The 17,661-nt window shown below is 31.4% G+C and overlaps 1 protein-coding gene across 2 annotated transcripts in view; it reads left to right on the forward strand.

Moving 5' to 3' along the window:
- Positions 1 to 17,661, forward strand: part of nAChRalpha2 (nicotinic acetylcholine receptor alpha2) — a 249,917-nt gene that overhangs the window by 215,532 nt on the left and 16,724 nt on the right. For both annotated transcript variants that reach the window (XM_085946224.1, XM_085946225.1), the window contains one exon: positions 17,020 to 17,176. In XM_085946224.1, coding sequence (XP_085802350.1) covers positions 17,020 to 17,176 — 157 coding nt within the window. The remainder of the gene's footprint in view (positions 1 to 17,019; positions 17,177 to 17,661) is intronic.

Here is a 17,661-nt window from a genome sequence, read left to right on the forward strand (position 1 = left end):
CCTTGGAAACAAAAACAATTGGACCGACGACGTTCCCCAAATGACTTTTTCACTTTTCTTCTACGCAGCAAATGAAAACTTGTCGACGAACGAGGTAGTGGTTGTAGAACTTTTTCAATATTCAATCTTAAATATATTAATTTTATTATTATCATCAAACCGAATTAGAGTTTGCCAATCCATTGGCTTTTAGGGCAGTCTTGTGGTCATTAAGTGACCCTGTATGACCACATTGTCGAGCAGTTGTTCACTCACCGAGCGACATGTCCGGTTTGACAGTTCATCGCTATTTAACCAGTTTGGTGACTGGCATTGTCAGCTATTTTAATAGGCTTAGAAAATTTGTTTAAAAAACAGTTTTTAAGTTTTAATTATAAAGCAAGAATAGTATAACAGATTTGCTTGAAAATCAACATGCTGATCTTCTGCAACATATATCTTTTAAAAACAATAAAATTTTAATTTATAATGATAACTAAATTTCTTACCTGCAATAATTTTAAATATTATGACTTATTTTACAACGTCTTTATTAGCTCGTATTCTTATTTGTCCGGTGTTTGTTTATCCGGTAAAAATCTTGCAATCGATTTTTATATCGTATCAAATATACCAGAACACGATACCAATGCATTCTTTTAATAATTTTAGCCATCTTTAAGTAGAATTGAATTCATTTTCAGTTAATTCTGTTGTGTATGAAAAGTTATTTCGGAAGAAATCCGTAAACCAATCCACTGTTATCGGTTGCTAAGGTTATTAGGAAATTATTAATATATACGTAAGTTACTATGGAAATCAAAATGATATTTCAGTATTCAGTATTTCTATATTTGTTTATTTGTTTATTTGTTTGTTTTTTTATTGACTTCATATCAAGTACAAGTTTGAGCATATTGAGCATAATAATTCATCAAAAAATTTAAAAACGTTGTATATAGAAAGTTATTTTTATCTTGTAATTATTTTAAGTTATAAAATACGATATTCTACATCTACTTTCTTCTTTTAAAAACAAATTTAATAAATATGACATACTTTTAAAATTTTGACAAAAGAATTGGAAAATTTGGGGAAAAAATGACAATCTATAGCAGTTTGTAAAATGAACGATTCCTAATTAGTAGATACTAAATTTCATAATAATCACATTAAATATTTGATGAAACAATACAGTATTTCTAAAATCATTTAATTTTGACAATCACCTAGTATATATTATTAGGTATACTGAACAGGACGACTGTCGGCACACCAGCCTCGTAAATCAAAACATATTTTCCAGTTCATTAAACTATTTACTCGCAGAGAATTCCTTCTGCTTCCAAAGGAAATGCGATTCATCAATACGGCTAGCGACTATGAAAGGAAAAAAGAGAAACATTTATTGCGATGGCACTTTTCCAGCAGAAAATTTCCGCGGAGTTTTCATCTACGCGGACCGAAAAGGAAATTGTGGACTCCTTTTACAAGGAAAATTTTAATTTATTTTATCATTCGTGAGTCTATTGAATTAAGCACTTTCCTATTCTATTATACCTTCCTTGTAAAGCATTATTTTAAATCAATCATATTTTATGTCTTCCTATTATATAACATATAACCCAGAGTGCAGGGTTACCGTATAAGGTACAGCTTTAGTTGAATATAGTACCTACGTATTCTAATAAAAAAACTTGTATAAGCAATAACATCTACAAAAAGTATTAATTGAATAAATAATAATTGTATGTTACTACTTATTAACGTTTTGCATTTCAAATATTTGAACTTTATTTATATTCAAACTAGTGTCATATAATATACGATATGAATACCATTTAAATATGAATTACAAAAAGACAATTTAAAAAGTCGTTTTCTGATACCCTCAGTTGGAATACATTAAAGATAATGACGTCAATGGCATTATTGTGTATTTTGAGCAGTCTTTTCCGTTCTGCTTGGTTTTTCTCCGTCATATTTTCTTTGACCAGTGATTGACTATTAGTGCTCACGTGTCTTTCAAAATATGAAGTCGTTATTTTTCCAAACATCATTTTCCTTCTTGTTCACTAAATGAGGCATTTCATTTGTATTTGTATCATAAACTGATCCATCAGACACCATGAGTTCCAATAAATTCGATAACATCACACTCATCAAAGGGTTTATAGATATCATGATTAAGGTGACATCATCAGGTATTTTAATTATTATACTTATACGTCATTATGTATAGTTCAAGATATTTTTTTTATCCTTTTTAAAGATTTAATAATATGTCCATATTCCACTTGCTCAAAGTTTTTGTTCAATCATTCCATGGTATACAGGTAGGCTTACCTCTTAGCCACCTACCATACGTACATACATATTTTCTCAACAATACACAAGAGATCAATAAGTATGTGCATTTTTGTTATTGTTATATCAGTTGTAGCCATACAGTGCAAAAACGAGATATTCGAAAACAACTTATTATTGTTTTGTCTTTGACACAGTTTTCATATTTTTTTCCAATTTCAATTTAGTTTTTTTTTATAGTTTATAATTCCTAATTTTTTTAGTTTCATTTCTATTATAATTTGTCATGACTTGGAAAGTCTTAAAATAATATATTTATAATATGATTTTCACAAAGTTTGTGATTGTTTATCGTCTACTACTAAATACACTACTGTCATTTAGCCTCATGGCCTGTTATAGTGTAAAAAAATAATACTTATAATATATATTTCTGAAATTTTTCCAATTGATATTTTATTTATACAATTCTTTTTAATTTAAATTGTATACATACTTGATTTTTATTTTCTCTAACAATCACTGTGATTAATCGTTACAAAATATTAAATATTGAAATAAAATTAGATAGGCAACATTAATTTACTTCAATGAACATTTTATATCATTCAGTCCAATTCATTCGCAAACCAATTGTATAACTTTAAATAGGCAATTATTTCGCATTCTGAATATTATATATATACATCAACTTCTCAAGTTATTTTAATGTCAAATTTTTTCATATAACTACTTTTACTTTAATTTCATGTAACGGATTTTTTTCAGTATGGTTTTATTTTTTACATGGCTTCTATAATGCGTGCCGTTGATTGATAACTTAGCGGCTCAGCCTCGAGATTTGCTGGCGCTGCTGTCTGAAATTTATTTTTGATATAAAAACGTTCATGTCATAACTAGACGAGAGGGATAATCTAATATCTTAAATCTTTCAAATATTTCTGAAGAAATGGCAATTGAATAAATCTCACCGCCGTACGTGCCAACAAGGCAAAAACCAATCCACAAATTGAGACGTGTTCAATAACACACGTAAAAGAGTTAGTTTTGCAATATTCTATTGATATTAACTTTCATACGATATATTTAAGCACAAGTCCGACTTTATTCAGATCGGAACATTAAGCTGTGAATTTCGATCATAATGCTATTTTTGTTGCTTATGTTGCTTGACGTCTGAATAGTATCTTCAAGAGTAACCTACCATTATGTCTTAAGCGTAGGGTGTTCAACCAATGTGTGCTACCCGTGCTCACGTATGGCTGCGAGACGTGGACCCTCAACACGAGAGATGTCCAAAAGTTAAGATTCACACAGCGAGGCATGGAGAGGTGCATGTTGGGCATCACGCGAAAGGACCGTAAGAGAAACGAATGGGTTAGGAAGCAGACAAGAGTACGCGATGTAATAGACGTTGCCAAACAGCTGAAATGGAGATGAGCGGGGCACATTGCTCGCCGAAAGGACGGCCGCTGGACAAATGCCATCATCCAATGGTACCCAAGGGGTACGAAACGGCCACAGGGTCGCCCTTAAAGCCGCTGGATTGACGAACTGGTAAAGTTCGGCGGAAATACGTGGCAGCGAACGACACAGGACCGAGAGAGTTGGAGAAAGCTTGGGGAGGCCTTCATCCAGCGGTGGATTGACCTCGGCTGATGATGATGATTAAAATGCAATATGATAAATTGTGTTGTAGACAATGATCATTATTTTTAAAATGGTAATACCTTAATTTATTAATTCAAACGAAATATTCAATCGAAAATCTTTCGTAAACAACACAAACATACTCCCATTCAAACTAACCGCCCTTCACCACACTCGGTCTTAATCGAAAGTATAACGAGGCTCTACGTTTGATGTGAAGCATTAGTAGTTTTGTACGCCTGGAAATGTCTCAGAAGCAGATACCCAATACTGAGGTCGCCACGTACTCAAGTGTACATTGAATGAGTTTACTGAAACTTAAACAGTGTGTTTGGGGGATAAAAGCACCGTGGGATAACAAAAATATATGATTCTAATTAATAAATATATAGTAAAAAAAAAAAACCAAAACAATACGGATTTTCAAAAATATATGAAGAGATAGATCTTCATGCACGCAATAAGACACGGGTAACTCGGTATTCAGCGCCCCAACCTGACTATTATCGCCAATATACTCATTACTAACAAACTATTATATAAGTGCACGAAATATCATAGAAATAATGTACATCTGATTATGACGTTATAAATCATCACAAAATTAAAAATCCGCATAGGTACCGCATAGCGCATACCAGTAAAAGCTGAAAACATTCGATTTGAAACTGAGGCTGATTCAATTGGAAATAATATTTTGATATACCTACATAAAATCATTCTTTAAATATATTTTAATTAACATAACTATAAATATTCTTAATTTAACATTATTATTGTATCCTACAACAGTCAATTCAAATGCATAGTATGTGAAAAGTTGCCTATTTTCCTGAGTAGTAACTTATTAATATTAAGCACCTATTTAATCAGTAAAACTCTATTGCAAAGTTCCGTAAGAATGACGAAGTATTTCTATATTTAGATTGTTCATTGCTTACATACAAATAGTGGAATCTTTGCATTTGCCCCTAATAAGTTTAAATATCCAGTTGGACGCCCGTGTCGAATAGAAAGAAAATTGTTGTTACCAGAATTTAATATAAATAAGTGAAGTCTGAAAGAAAGATTATTAGGTGAAAAAAGACAGCCGAGATTTACAGTGTATATATTATTTAGTGCATACATACTGCACAAATTAATATATTATTAATATTAACAGTGAGCAACAGTGAATAGTAATTATTGTTGCACGAGAGCAATTAGTGTGCCAAACGTGGTAAAGCGAGGGGTTATCCACACTGTCATTTGTTCACACTGTTACGCGATTTCAAAGTCCGCGTGAAAAGGAAACATATTAAAATGGATAACACTACTGTGGACGTGAATGAAACCAAAAAAAACGAAGAAGAAAAGAAACGATGATGAAGAGGAAGTGCTTGGAGAAAAAGAAGAAGAATGGCAGACTGTGACCTCTGGAAAAAACCCAGAAGAGACTCTGGGGTCGCTTCAAAAAGAGAAACGAAAACATCTTCATGATAGCGACGGGAAGTAAAATACCATTAAAGTTGAAGTACAGAAAATTTACAACAAAAATTTAAAGACGTAGACGAAGAGTAGAAGACGAAAAAGAAGCAGATAAAGTGAACAAGCTGGAGAACTCAAAGATCTCGGTTTTGTGATTAAAGAGAATGACTCCTGCTCTTATGGAGTAATAAGAAAAGTCGACATTGATATGGACCTACAAGAACTGCAAATGGAAATCAAAAGTGATGCAAAAGTGACCAACCTTAAAAGGTTGACAAAAAAAATGATACAAGAGAGCTTACGAAGACCTCGTCAGTCAGTATTAAATTTGGGGAGAAAATATTGCCGAGAACAATTCACATACATGGCGTCTCTTTTGCTGTAGAACCGTATGTATTCAGAGTAATGCAATGCTACAAATGCTGACAATATGGGCACATTGCGAACAATTGCAGCAGTAAAGTAGAAACGTGCCCCAATTGCGGTGAAAACCACAAAAATGAGGAAATTACGTGCAACAATTGCAAAGGTAACCACGCGGCAAACAGCCAAAAATTCCCAAGGTGGCAAGAAGAAAAGAATTGCAAAGAAGCAATGATAAAAATGAACATACCTTTCAAGGAAGCAAAAAAAATATTTTAAGTAACAGCTATGCTGACATATTAAAACAAAAAAAATCGTGGGAAGAGATGAAAGCGAAATAATTCAAAAAATAAAGGAAAATAAAAAGAAAGAAGAAGTGGTGGTAGAAGCTTCAAGCTCGACAATAACAGCTACAGGTAGTAGCGTAAAGCCTACAAAAAATAAGAAAAATTCAAAGAGGTTAATGCGATGGGAGAAATTATGAAAGTCTTGCTGAAGGGGGGAGACTGGCAGCAGATCATTAAACAACTAATAATTAAAGCAGTGGACTAGGTATGCAAAAACTTCAAAGAAGGAAATTTAGGAGAAATTCTAGGGGAGATTCTGCAAGAAAATGGATAAAAAAAACAAAATAGGATTTTACAATGGAATGCCAGAAGTATGAAGCAAAAAAAGAATGATATAGAACTTTACTCAATAAGTCAAAAAATAGCAATAGCATTAATCTCAGAGACTTGGCTGAGAGCTGAATTAGACTATCTGAAATTCAATGATTACACGATGTATCGAAAAAACAGAGGGGATGGATACGGAGGAGTAGCGATTTTGGTGCATAAAACACTGGCGTCTAAAGAAGAAAGAAAGAAAGACTGAAGAGCTAGGCAAAATAATTATAAAGCTATTTAACAAAATAGGAGTGAGGATCTGATCGACGGATCCCCTTCTAGAAGAGAAGAGGCGATATGACAGCGAGTCGCAGTCAAAGCCTCGGTAAAATCACAAAACAAAAAAAAAAGTTTATATATCTATACTAATAATCAGAAAACACTATTATTAATAACTAAAAAATAATATTTTTAGTATAAGAGGCAAAACTCATTTTTTCGCATTTAATTTTGAGTAAACGGGCAATCCGAAATAAATCCCATAAATGTTTACCTTGTCACGATTCACATCCCACACTCTTTACCATTTTATAAATGCTACATATTACTCGTATTATAACTAGTTTTTGATCTTAAATAATAACATAATTTATTTTCCAACCATCAAATAACTCGTTTGACTGCGTTTGCGGTTATAACTTAACTGATATGAGATATTTAGCTTTGCAGTTAATAGTACTATCTTAACTAGGTACGCAAATTTCATGCAATTAATTCAAAATATCATATATTAGATTGACGTACGAACCTTTTTGACATAATTACATTAATTTAAAGCACATTATAGAACTGACAGTGCTCGGTCGGATATTGACGTCCTATTCTCCATTAAGGCCACCTTCTCTCCGGTTAAATGATGAGAAATACACATTCACATGCTTGACTTTTATATCATCAGCAAGCTGGTAATTATTATAAGTAGTTATAAAATGGTATATTGTCATCAAAAGTTTACTTTGAACCAGAAACTTGATCACTCTATCATCATGGTCCAGTATCGGTATTCATTTTTTTTTTTTTGTAAGCATCGCCACGTCTCACGCTTCCCGCTGATAAAGACCTGCAGCGCAAGACTCTAAATTAAAATCCAATAATTAAGACACAGATATATATTCTATTATAATAACCATATCAACATAAAATAGAATTAACGATTTCAGACAATAATTAAGTATATGTAAATCGTTTTACAGTGGCACCATGGGTACGGCAAATGCGCATTGCAGTTGTAGTGGTATTGTTTGCTAGCATTGAAACATGCATTGTCGCAAGCAATTCAATACACGCGCGAATCGCCTATGGTGCCACTGTAGAATGATTTACCTATACTTATCAATGATAAATCGATATCAAACCTTTCAATCAAGCAGTTCACAAAACAATAATCTCTCAATTGAATAATCGTTCTTCATACACCGTGTTTGTCCGAGAATGACGAAAGACTATTAAATACTAAACTAAATTCATTTTATTCAAAAAAAAATTACATATTATAGTGAGCATTACAAATTATTAATTTAAGACGTTCACAACATTACATTTAGAAAAAAAGAAATATTATTAAAACAGTATTATATAAAAGTTATTAAACAGTAGAAAAGCTTAAATACAAAAAAATACAAATTAGATATTAGAATGAGCTAAGCAAGCCCTATTTTAAGAATTTATAAAACAATGCCCACCTATACTCATCCTCACGCAGGTGGAATATGTCAATATCCGAAGTGATTTGGTTTAACAGATTTATTGTCCTCCTAATTGGCATTGTCAATGGCAATTAGTTCTGCACCGTGGAAGAACAAGTAACTATGCTCCCGATTTCTAAGATAGTTATCAGGGACACATATATCAATACTACCAAGAATAGCAGAGTTCTCGTTTTCGGAAAGTCGCAAAAAATAAGTGGCCAAATATAAATATTGTCTAGTGTTCAACTGTTTAGTGTTTAATATTTTACATTCTATACATTCTCAAAATATAATACAGAGTACAGGTGTATCCAATAAAACAACCATAATAACAGTTCGGTGTTTATTAATCAAATATGTATCCGTATAAAATTAAACTTAGTAGGACATCACACCAAACAATTATTTTTTTATATAGTAATATTGTGGGGGTCAAACACAAACGACTGAACCATCATTTGAATGTAAAACGTTACAGCGCCAAGTTTTAAGATTGTTAAAATATGTTTATCTATTTTACTTAGGGAAGGGCGAAAGAATGAAATTGACTGTAGAAGCGATTTTTTTAGACAATAGAGAATATTCATAGTCATCGTAAACATAATATAAGATTAAACTCTCACTATGTCGTTAGATACATAATGTAGTAAAAGCTTTATAATGAGTATTATTTTGTTCGTTAGTGGGTGTTTTGTGGTTTATGGCATATTAAATGTTTTAAACGGTGAGAGTGTGAAAATCATAGGTAATTTTGACATGACCATCGATATTGGCATTTAAACTTATTAACATTTTTTTAACGATTTATACACTGTGTTGTTCATTATTTTAGTCAAAGTAGGTATGCAGTACTGTGAACAAACGTTTATAACGAGAAAGTCTGAACCTCCTCTGTCTACCAAAGTATAAGACGTTTTCCGCCGAAAAAATAATAGAATACATCAGCGAGTCTTATTATAACATTGAGCTTTTTTCCAAGTCGTTTAAATATTGGACGGTAATAATGTGTACACTACGCAACGACAGTAAGTAGGATGAGAGAGTATGAAAGCTCGCGAAACTTTCTAAGCTCTAATTACGCCGCGATCCCGCCGAATCGACGAAAGCCTTCGATTTGGATTCCAGACACGCCGGCTGAGCGGCGTCCATTAAAATTTCATTGAACCAAAATCAGTTTAGCGCGACTGCGAGCGTCCCGTGAAGTGCCATTCAATTACCTTCACATGATACTAGATCAGGGCGGACAGGGAAAGTTGGAAAACTGCGGTGTGTGATAAAATAAATGCCATTATAAGCTACACGACGCTGTGTAAATATATTTTAGCTTAAATAAAACCTTATATACTAGACGGATCCTAAATATAAGAAGGTGAAACTAATTACAAATAATTACAAGATAAAAAGAACTTTTTATATACAACGTTTTTAAATTTTCTATTGAATTATTATGCTCAATATGCTCAAACTTGTACTTGATATGAAGTAAATAAAAAACAAACAAATATACAATACTGAAATATCATTTTGACATTTAATTTTGATTTCCATGGTAACGCACGTAGGATATTAATAATTTAGTTGCTGGACCACCCCATTAGCAACCAATAATAGTCTTTTACTTTTTACGTATTTTCCATACAAAATAGAATGAACTGAAAATGAATTCAATCCTGCTTAAAGATGACTAAAATAATACATTGGCATCGTGTTCTGATATATTCTAAAAGTTTCAAATGTCTAGCTAGTCGGGAAGTTAGTTAAAAATCGATTGCAAGATTTGTACTGGACAAACAACCACCGAACAAACAAGAATACGAGCTAATAAAAACGTTGTAAAAAGTTGTTGGTGTTTTGTTGTTCACTGGTGACTTAAAACTCTTCTTGGAAATTGTCAGCTAGAACAATAATTGTCATCAGAGCCAACTTGATATAGAAAATAGTAATTATATAAGATTGGGATAAACGTGAGAAATTGGACTTTAATATTGATATGTGTACCTAATCATTTATCGTTTATTAGAGCTTGGCGAGTATTTTTTTTACAATATTCGATGCATGGCAGAGTTTTATCGTAAATATCATCTGTAAAAGATCTTGATATTACGTTTGACAGTAAATTACATTTATTGGCCGCATATTTACCATTTACCATTAAGTACCTAAAATGTTGAGTTACGTCTTGCATACTTCACGTGTCTTTTTGGACGTTACAGTATAAGAAATAATTATAATTTCTGAGTTCTTCCTCTAACTCTTTCTCTAAGTAATTTTGAAAGTCGATACTATTCGTGGTTTTACCCAACCGAATTTTTCTTAGGTATGCTTATATACTGCAGCCTAAAAGTTAGGAGAGATCTATATTTGGCTACATACTTGTATCGACTTATAGGGGGTGTAAATGAGAACTTTGCCATTTTAGTAGTATTGATCTCTATCCATAACAGCTATCTTATAAATCTGGAGATCAGTTGTTTGTTCTCCCAAAGTGCAGAATAACTAAACTGCTATTATTTATAACAATTGGAGGGCAATAAATATGTCCAACCAAATCGCCTTGTATTTACGTTATTTTATAAATTCTTAAAATAGTGTCTACGTAGCTCATTCGACGTATAGTCATGTATGTACTTTATGTTTTCAATTGAAAGAGGTTTCTTAACAAATATTTAGTAAAAGAAGTGGTAAACCATTTGTTAAACATAATATTTAGTCCAACGGAAAAAACCATCATGTATATTTCAGAATTCCAACCCACAATCTATGGATTCAGTAACAGCTAGTTTGGTTGTCGTACATCACAAGGGGATGTACCTTCCATACAGCGATTGTAACCATATACATCAGAAATACTCAGTCTCGTTAATAATTAAGTACAAAACGATCGCACACGAAGTTACAATGACACAAGACCAGTGCAATAACCAATCAGAGCTCAGCCACGGTCCAACCAATCAACACTCGAACTGCGAGACTATTATTTTTTCACTGATGTCGTGTCATTGTTTTCAAATTTCATGTCAATTCTTTATGATATTTTCGAAACAAAAGCAATCACACAATATTTGTCGAGTTGAAATAATTGGTGTAAATAAAATAAAATATATTATGACGTGTCAGATAATATTGATGTTCGGCATTATTAAACAATATTGATAAAAAGGTTTTATAATTCGACATCTAATAAAATATAATAATGGGTAAGTCTACTTTTATTATATTATGTTTGTAGATGCTTGTATAAATTCTTCGCTGTCATGGCATCGAAATAATGATAGTAGGTGCCTACCTATTGTAATTTTGATGTTTGCAAATCAACCAACGTAAACATAAATATGTAAAGAAGTTTACGTTTTTGTAAATTACATATTATTTAAAATGTCTATAATATTATATTTGCGCATTCTTGCAAAAGTGGAAATGGTGACGAATGTCTGATTTAATATTATATTATATCTTATATGTGTAATAAAAATGTTGTAAAATACTAAAATATATAAAATAAAAATCTACATAAAAACTAGTCTTGAAATATAAAATATACGTATCATGATGGCCCAGCGGATAACGCGTCGGTTATAATGTCGTGGATCCCATGTATGAATCCTGGGTCTGGCTAACACACATCTGTTTTTTCTATGTGTATCTGGAGTCGGAATATCGACTTGATCGATTGAGCAAATGGTAATCGTAAAAACAAAAATTCTGTGAATGTCCATAATGATCTTTTCAGTATCGAACATGGTTAATATATTTAAATCCACTTTACGTAATAATTAATAATACGACCCACCCCAATAAGACAAAATATAATATACGTTAAAACACGAAAAATAATGAAATGTTTTAATTCAAATATCTCGGAAAGTAGACCAAGACTCAATTTTTTCTTGAATTTAAAAAAATGCAATTTAATTCAAACAACTGCATTAGCTGTCATAGACGGATTGCACTAATTATGTATTTTTTTTAAATATTCGATAAATTTGGTTTCGACCCCAACTTATCCACCCTATCTAACAGTATTTTACTACAAGTAAATAAAACCCTACTACATGAAATTAAGTTAAATATAACAATAATAACTGACATTATTTAACAATTATTTCATACACCAAACTAGTGTAAGCTCATTCAACTCAGATCATTCAACTTATTGCACCTGCTTCAACTTAAGACAGCTCTAAAATCTCTATTACAAATCTGAGATTTGATAAATAAAATAACCGAAGAAATTTATTACTAATTATCACATTTCATTGAACCATGTAAAGGATTGGAGACAATTGGCAAGGATTTATGTCGCTAAACACATAACAAATGTTACGGAGATATGTTCGTTATAATAATATCATGGTAAACTACTAAAAAAAATAATAACACGTTATTACTCGTGCGTTTCATTTTTTTTTAATTCGTTTCTTAATATTGGATTTAATATGACTTTTTCACGGACAAGTTTTTCTTATCTACTATTCTCTATATAAAATTAATATTGCTTGGCATTATGCTTTTAATCTCAAATATCTGTGTTTTTAGATTCCATTGTGAAGCGCCTGCGATAAATCCATGTCGCGACGCTGTTAAATCTTCGACGCCTCGCTGAAATGAAGAGAGCGTCGTGTAAATTACTGGAACGTTTGTAGAGGTTTATCAAAAACATAGTTTCTCTATTTGTTATTTTAAATTAAAAATAAGTTTTTATTCGTCGTTTTTCAAACATATCATTTAAGTCGTTTAAATAATAAAATTGCCTTTAAATAACGTTCAGTAAAACACATAAATTAAACTTTCAACATCAGAAACTAAAGATATAAGCTTTAATTTCCATTTTATTTACTGTGTTTTTAAAGTAAATGCTATTGTTGAATCATTAATAAATGTGTCCTTTTCCTAATCTAATTGTGTCATACATCTTATTACCATATATCATACTCTATAGTTGTATATAAATTTAATCAAATCAATGTGTGTTTTATCTATCTAAATATAATACTCGTAATATAAATCATCAGATCATAAGTTCCTATCCATAGCCATAATGCTTCGAATTTAATCAATCGCCTTAAGTCTTCACTACTCTGAACTCTAACTTTGACGTATATACTTACATTGTAATATATTTGAATTCCTGAATGTATTTTCTATAATAATAATCTAATTTTCTTAAATATGGTGTGTACATATTCAATATTGAATATTTAAAAAAATATACTCAAGTATAAGAACGTCAATATTAAACTTCACTAGCGCTGGATGTGGCAATTAAATTACTAATATCATTTACCTTAACTAATTCGCAGAATTTTAATTAAATCAGACAAAACGCAATTCTTAAAAATAATTAACACGAATCATACACACCCAGAAAATGAAAGATCTGACTCCAAGTTGTGCTCTGTTCAGTTTTTTTCTAATAAATATGGAGATTTTTTTTAAATCATGTTTGAAATTCATTAAACTTATTAGGTTCATGCACTGGATGTAGCTGTTACTAGGTAGGTACTTGAACTACCCCGGTCGCAGGAATAAAATTTGCGCGTTCTAATCATTTTTAAATGACATCTATTCTACAAAAAAGTCACAGGTCGATAGTTATTTCAGTGAAGACATCATCAGCAATACTTTCAAAATATTTTTTCATGGCTTAACTACCTATCTAATAATAGGTGAACAGCAGTTAATGTGGAATAGTTTTAGAGTGTCTGCTTTTGGAGCTACGAGTTGTTACGCTCCACATCTTTTGAATGCATATTATGTTGTTTTTTTTTCCAAATTTAATATTATGTTCAATTTAGAACAAATAATAACACAATACCCATAATATGTACTTGTAGGACCGCTAAGTAGTCCATAAAATAATTATAGCAGGCGTGTGATATCATATATTATATCATCATTTATAGAGATTGTATATTTGTAAGTAAGAGATTGACCGAAAATAATAATATTTACAATATATAATCTTCTATTTATAAGAATTTAATTCAAAGTCTAACCAAAAACCAATGTCTATAAAATTATGAACACACTTCCCAGTTTTGCTATACCAAATTGTTATTTTATAGTAATATAGGTTCTGCATATACTAGATTCCTAGTTGACTGAAGTTTAATGTATTTTTAATTTCAAAGTGAATTTGTTCTACCCAGTCTCGTTTCAAAAAAGGAATCAAATCCCTCCCGCAAAAATCCACGGATTTTTTAATTAAAATTTTTGCGGCTAGGTCCATTTTGATTTAGTTTCACTTCAAAACAAAATGTCGTATGTATGTATAAACATAACGGAGAGGAACATATTTTTTAATTTGATGCTTATAGAAAAAAAAATTAAAAACCAATACCTACTTAATTTTCCACTAGGAGATTTCTAAAGCAGTATGTACTTCCCTTATACTACTACAAATTTCAACAAACAAATATTCTTGAAATGTCTTTCTTATAAACTGATTTAATTGTCACTGGTGCTATCTTGTTTTTACGAACGCATAGTTATTTAGGAAATAACATAATATATATAAATATAATATAATGTGTATTATGTAAAGATTTTACGAAAACATCATGCGTAGAGTTAGTACCTATACAAGTTAAATTTTATTATTACAAATATTTTTTGTTATTATTTATTTATTAAGGAAACAAACAGTTACATATTGATACATATAAAGCTCTTTCGAGTAGGTTTGGCGAGTCAACAAAACCATTGATAATTTTAAAAAGAAAATATTGATCAGATATAGAACGTCGACTTTCCAAAGATGGTAACATAAAAGTTGCAGTGGTCGAAATAGAATTAGATAAATCATAACAGTAAGCTTGACGTGCTTACGAAATCGCTTTTGTAGCGCTTCGAGACGATTTATATATGTAACGTACTGTGGATTCCACACGACAGAAGCAAACTCAACTATGGATCGAACATATGAGAAGTAAAGTACTTTCAGAACATCGGGTGATCTGAATGGCTTAGAGATCTGATTTTGTTCGCTATAATATACATTATTATAATAAATAACGTATTAAATACCTAAATCCCCCTATGAATAATTATGTAATCGACAGAATTAGGAAGGAAGATATTATATCGAATATCGTGTTGTTAGTATATAACGAAACAAAGTAAGACAGTAGGATACCGAGTAGGTAGTCGAGAACAAGTCCTTGGCCGTCACTACGGCTGGTCCGTTTCTGATTCACCATCTTTTCGCGCCAAAGTGTGCCCGTGAAATATTGATAATAATTGTTACTTCAATCATTAAATAATATGTCCTGAATCTCGTGTGAAAAACGAAATATACTTAAATTTAATCTCCCTAAATCCGCGGTTTTATGATAAAACAAACCCTCCGACAATATAATAATATATATCACAATAGTTAACTATGCTGGAGGATTAGATGCAGAGCACGTGATTTCGGTACGACAATTTTTCTGTAAGCATGGTTTCGAAACATTGCGATCGCACGAAAATATTTTAATATATTATAATACTTTTGCGTAGTACTTTCATAGTCCGATTTTAGAATAATTATATTTTGCCTGTTAACGTATGGTAACGTAAGCTCAAAATAGCCATATTGTAATTTTTAGGTCTCAGGGTCTCCGATATTTTATATTAATCCAGAACCCGTTATATGGATAAATCTGAAACTAACCCAATATAATACAAAGACGTATTAACCAGTAGCAGGCGGTATAATTGTGGAAATTCTTACCAATAGTAAAGTTATCAAAATTGATGTTTATCACTCAAGATAAATTATGACACGTAACACAATTAAAATGTGCTGTAGAATACCATTAGAAAACATACAATTAAATTAAATATGCCATTTGATTGCAGAGTAAGTAACTACATAACATTATCACACGCTGCATTATCAAGTATTTCTGGGCATGTTATGCATCTCCGACATAATATGTGGATTGCACGTCACTGGTATTAATAATAGGTTTATCTTATTCTTAATTTAACCGATTTAACGTATTCGTAATATATGGATTCGTTCCCTATGATAATGACAATCAAAAGAATTTTTCGACTCATGGGAATCCTATCAATGCAATCCTTCTCCATCCGAGGATTGATTGCTCTTTTAAGGTTTTTACTTCTTCGTGGATTCTTTTACAATCCGTCTTTACTGGTAAATGTCAACTTTTACGGTCCCGTCAAAATCATTGTTCGCGATACCCCATCAGAGAACGGATATGCTGTTTCATGATACTGTGTACCGTGCGATTAACTTATTTGCTTATAACTTTATTATGTTTGTAGACGTTTTATATATGTTAAATTCATATTTTTTGTTATTATTTTAATTTTAATATTTACATTAAAACTGACTGTGCCTTCTTCTTTCGTGTTCCATATTGCTTGTTATTAGTAATTAAGTATTTTTTATTTATAATAGCATAGCGTTTATAATTTTATTATCTATGATAACGGATTGGTAATTACTAGTAATGATGCCATAATACTCTTTTTTCTAATAAATAAATATAAATTATATAAATCTTTTAATAGTATCTACAATAAAATTATTTATTCATATATTATATATAATATATTATTCTTTTAACTTGAAAAATCGTTTGACTTTTTATAATCTTCGTTTAGGTTTAGTTTTACTTGAACGCGTATTTAATCCATTCTCAATTAATTTCCGAACCTAATACCTACACTTGAATTAATCGGAATAATTTAACAAGATTTCTGGCATTGAAACAAAAAGTAGTTATCCAAAGCCAGTCTAGCAAATTTCCTGGATCGCAGAAGCAGCTGTCAAATAACTTATGATTTAATCTCATTTCCGAGTAGGTCGACACTTGAGCTAGACGTTTCCACAAGCATCCACAGATTTCCACCACTCGAATATAGTATTAATGAACCTTCTCTTGCAGATCGATTTGAAGCACATAAGTCAAAAGCCAGGGGATAACAAAGTGGAGGTCGGAATCGAACTCCGGGAATACTATCCTTCGGTCGAGTGGGACATTTTGGGAGTGCCGGCTGAGCGACACGAGAAGTACTACCCCTGCTGCCAAGAACCTTATCCAGGTTTCTAAAACATACAATTATTCTTTATTAATTTATCATGATAATATGTCTGTTGTATAATTTGTAAAATCTAATTCCATTAAAATTTAGATTTTTATTTTATTTTGTCAAAAATGAATACTCTATCGCTCGTTCACGACGATATCATCTGTTTATATACCTATTTGATTAAAACTTTTTTAGATTTTCTAACATAATAATGTAGAAAGACAGCATTTACGAAAAATCTTTATTTAATATATACGTAATCCGCGTCCGGTAAATTCCAAAATGCCAAAAGGTGTCATTCCCTAAGGAACCTTAAAAGCCCGTAACTATTAATGAGCTAACTCATAGAAATATGAACAGGGTTGACTACGATACAGTCCAGGCTAACCTATAAGACAATTTTAGAGTCACTCTGTGACAACTTTTGATATCAAAGTTGAGCAGAATCTCAAGTAACAACCTCATTGTAAATAAATCTCCCCGTTCTCTATACAACC

The sequence above is a fragment of the Rhyacophila brunnea genome, unplaced genomic scaffold, assembly GCF_057557595.1.
Source record: "Rhyacophila brunnea isolate RB1 unplaced genomic scaffold, BYU_Rbru_1.0 scaffold_19, whole genome shotgun sequence".
Lineage (NCBI taxonomy): Eukaryota > Metazoa > Arthropoda > Insecta > Trichoptera > Rhyacophilidae > Rhyacophila > Rhyacophila brunnea.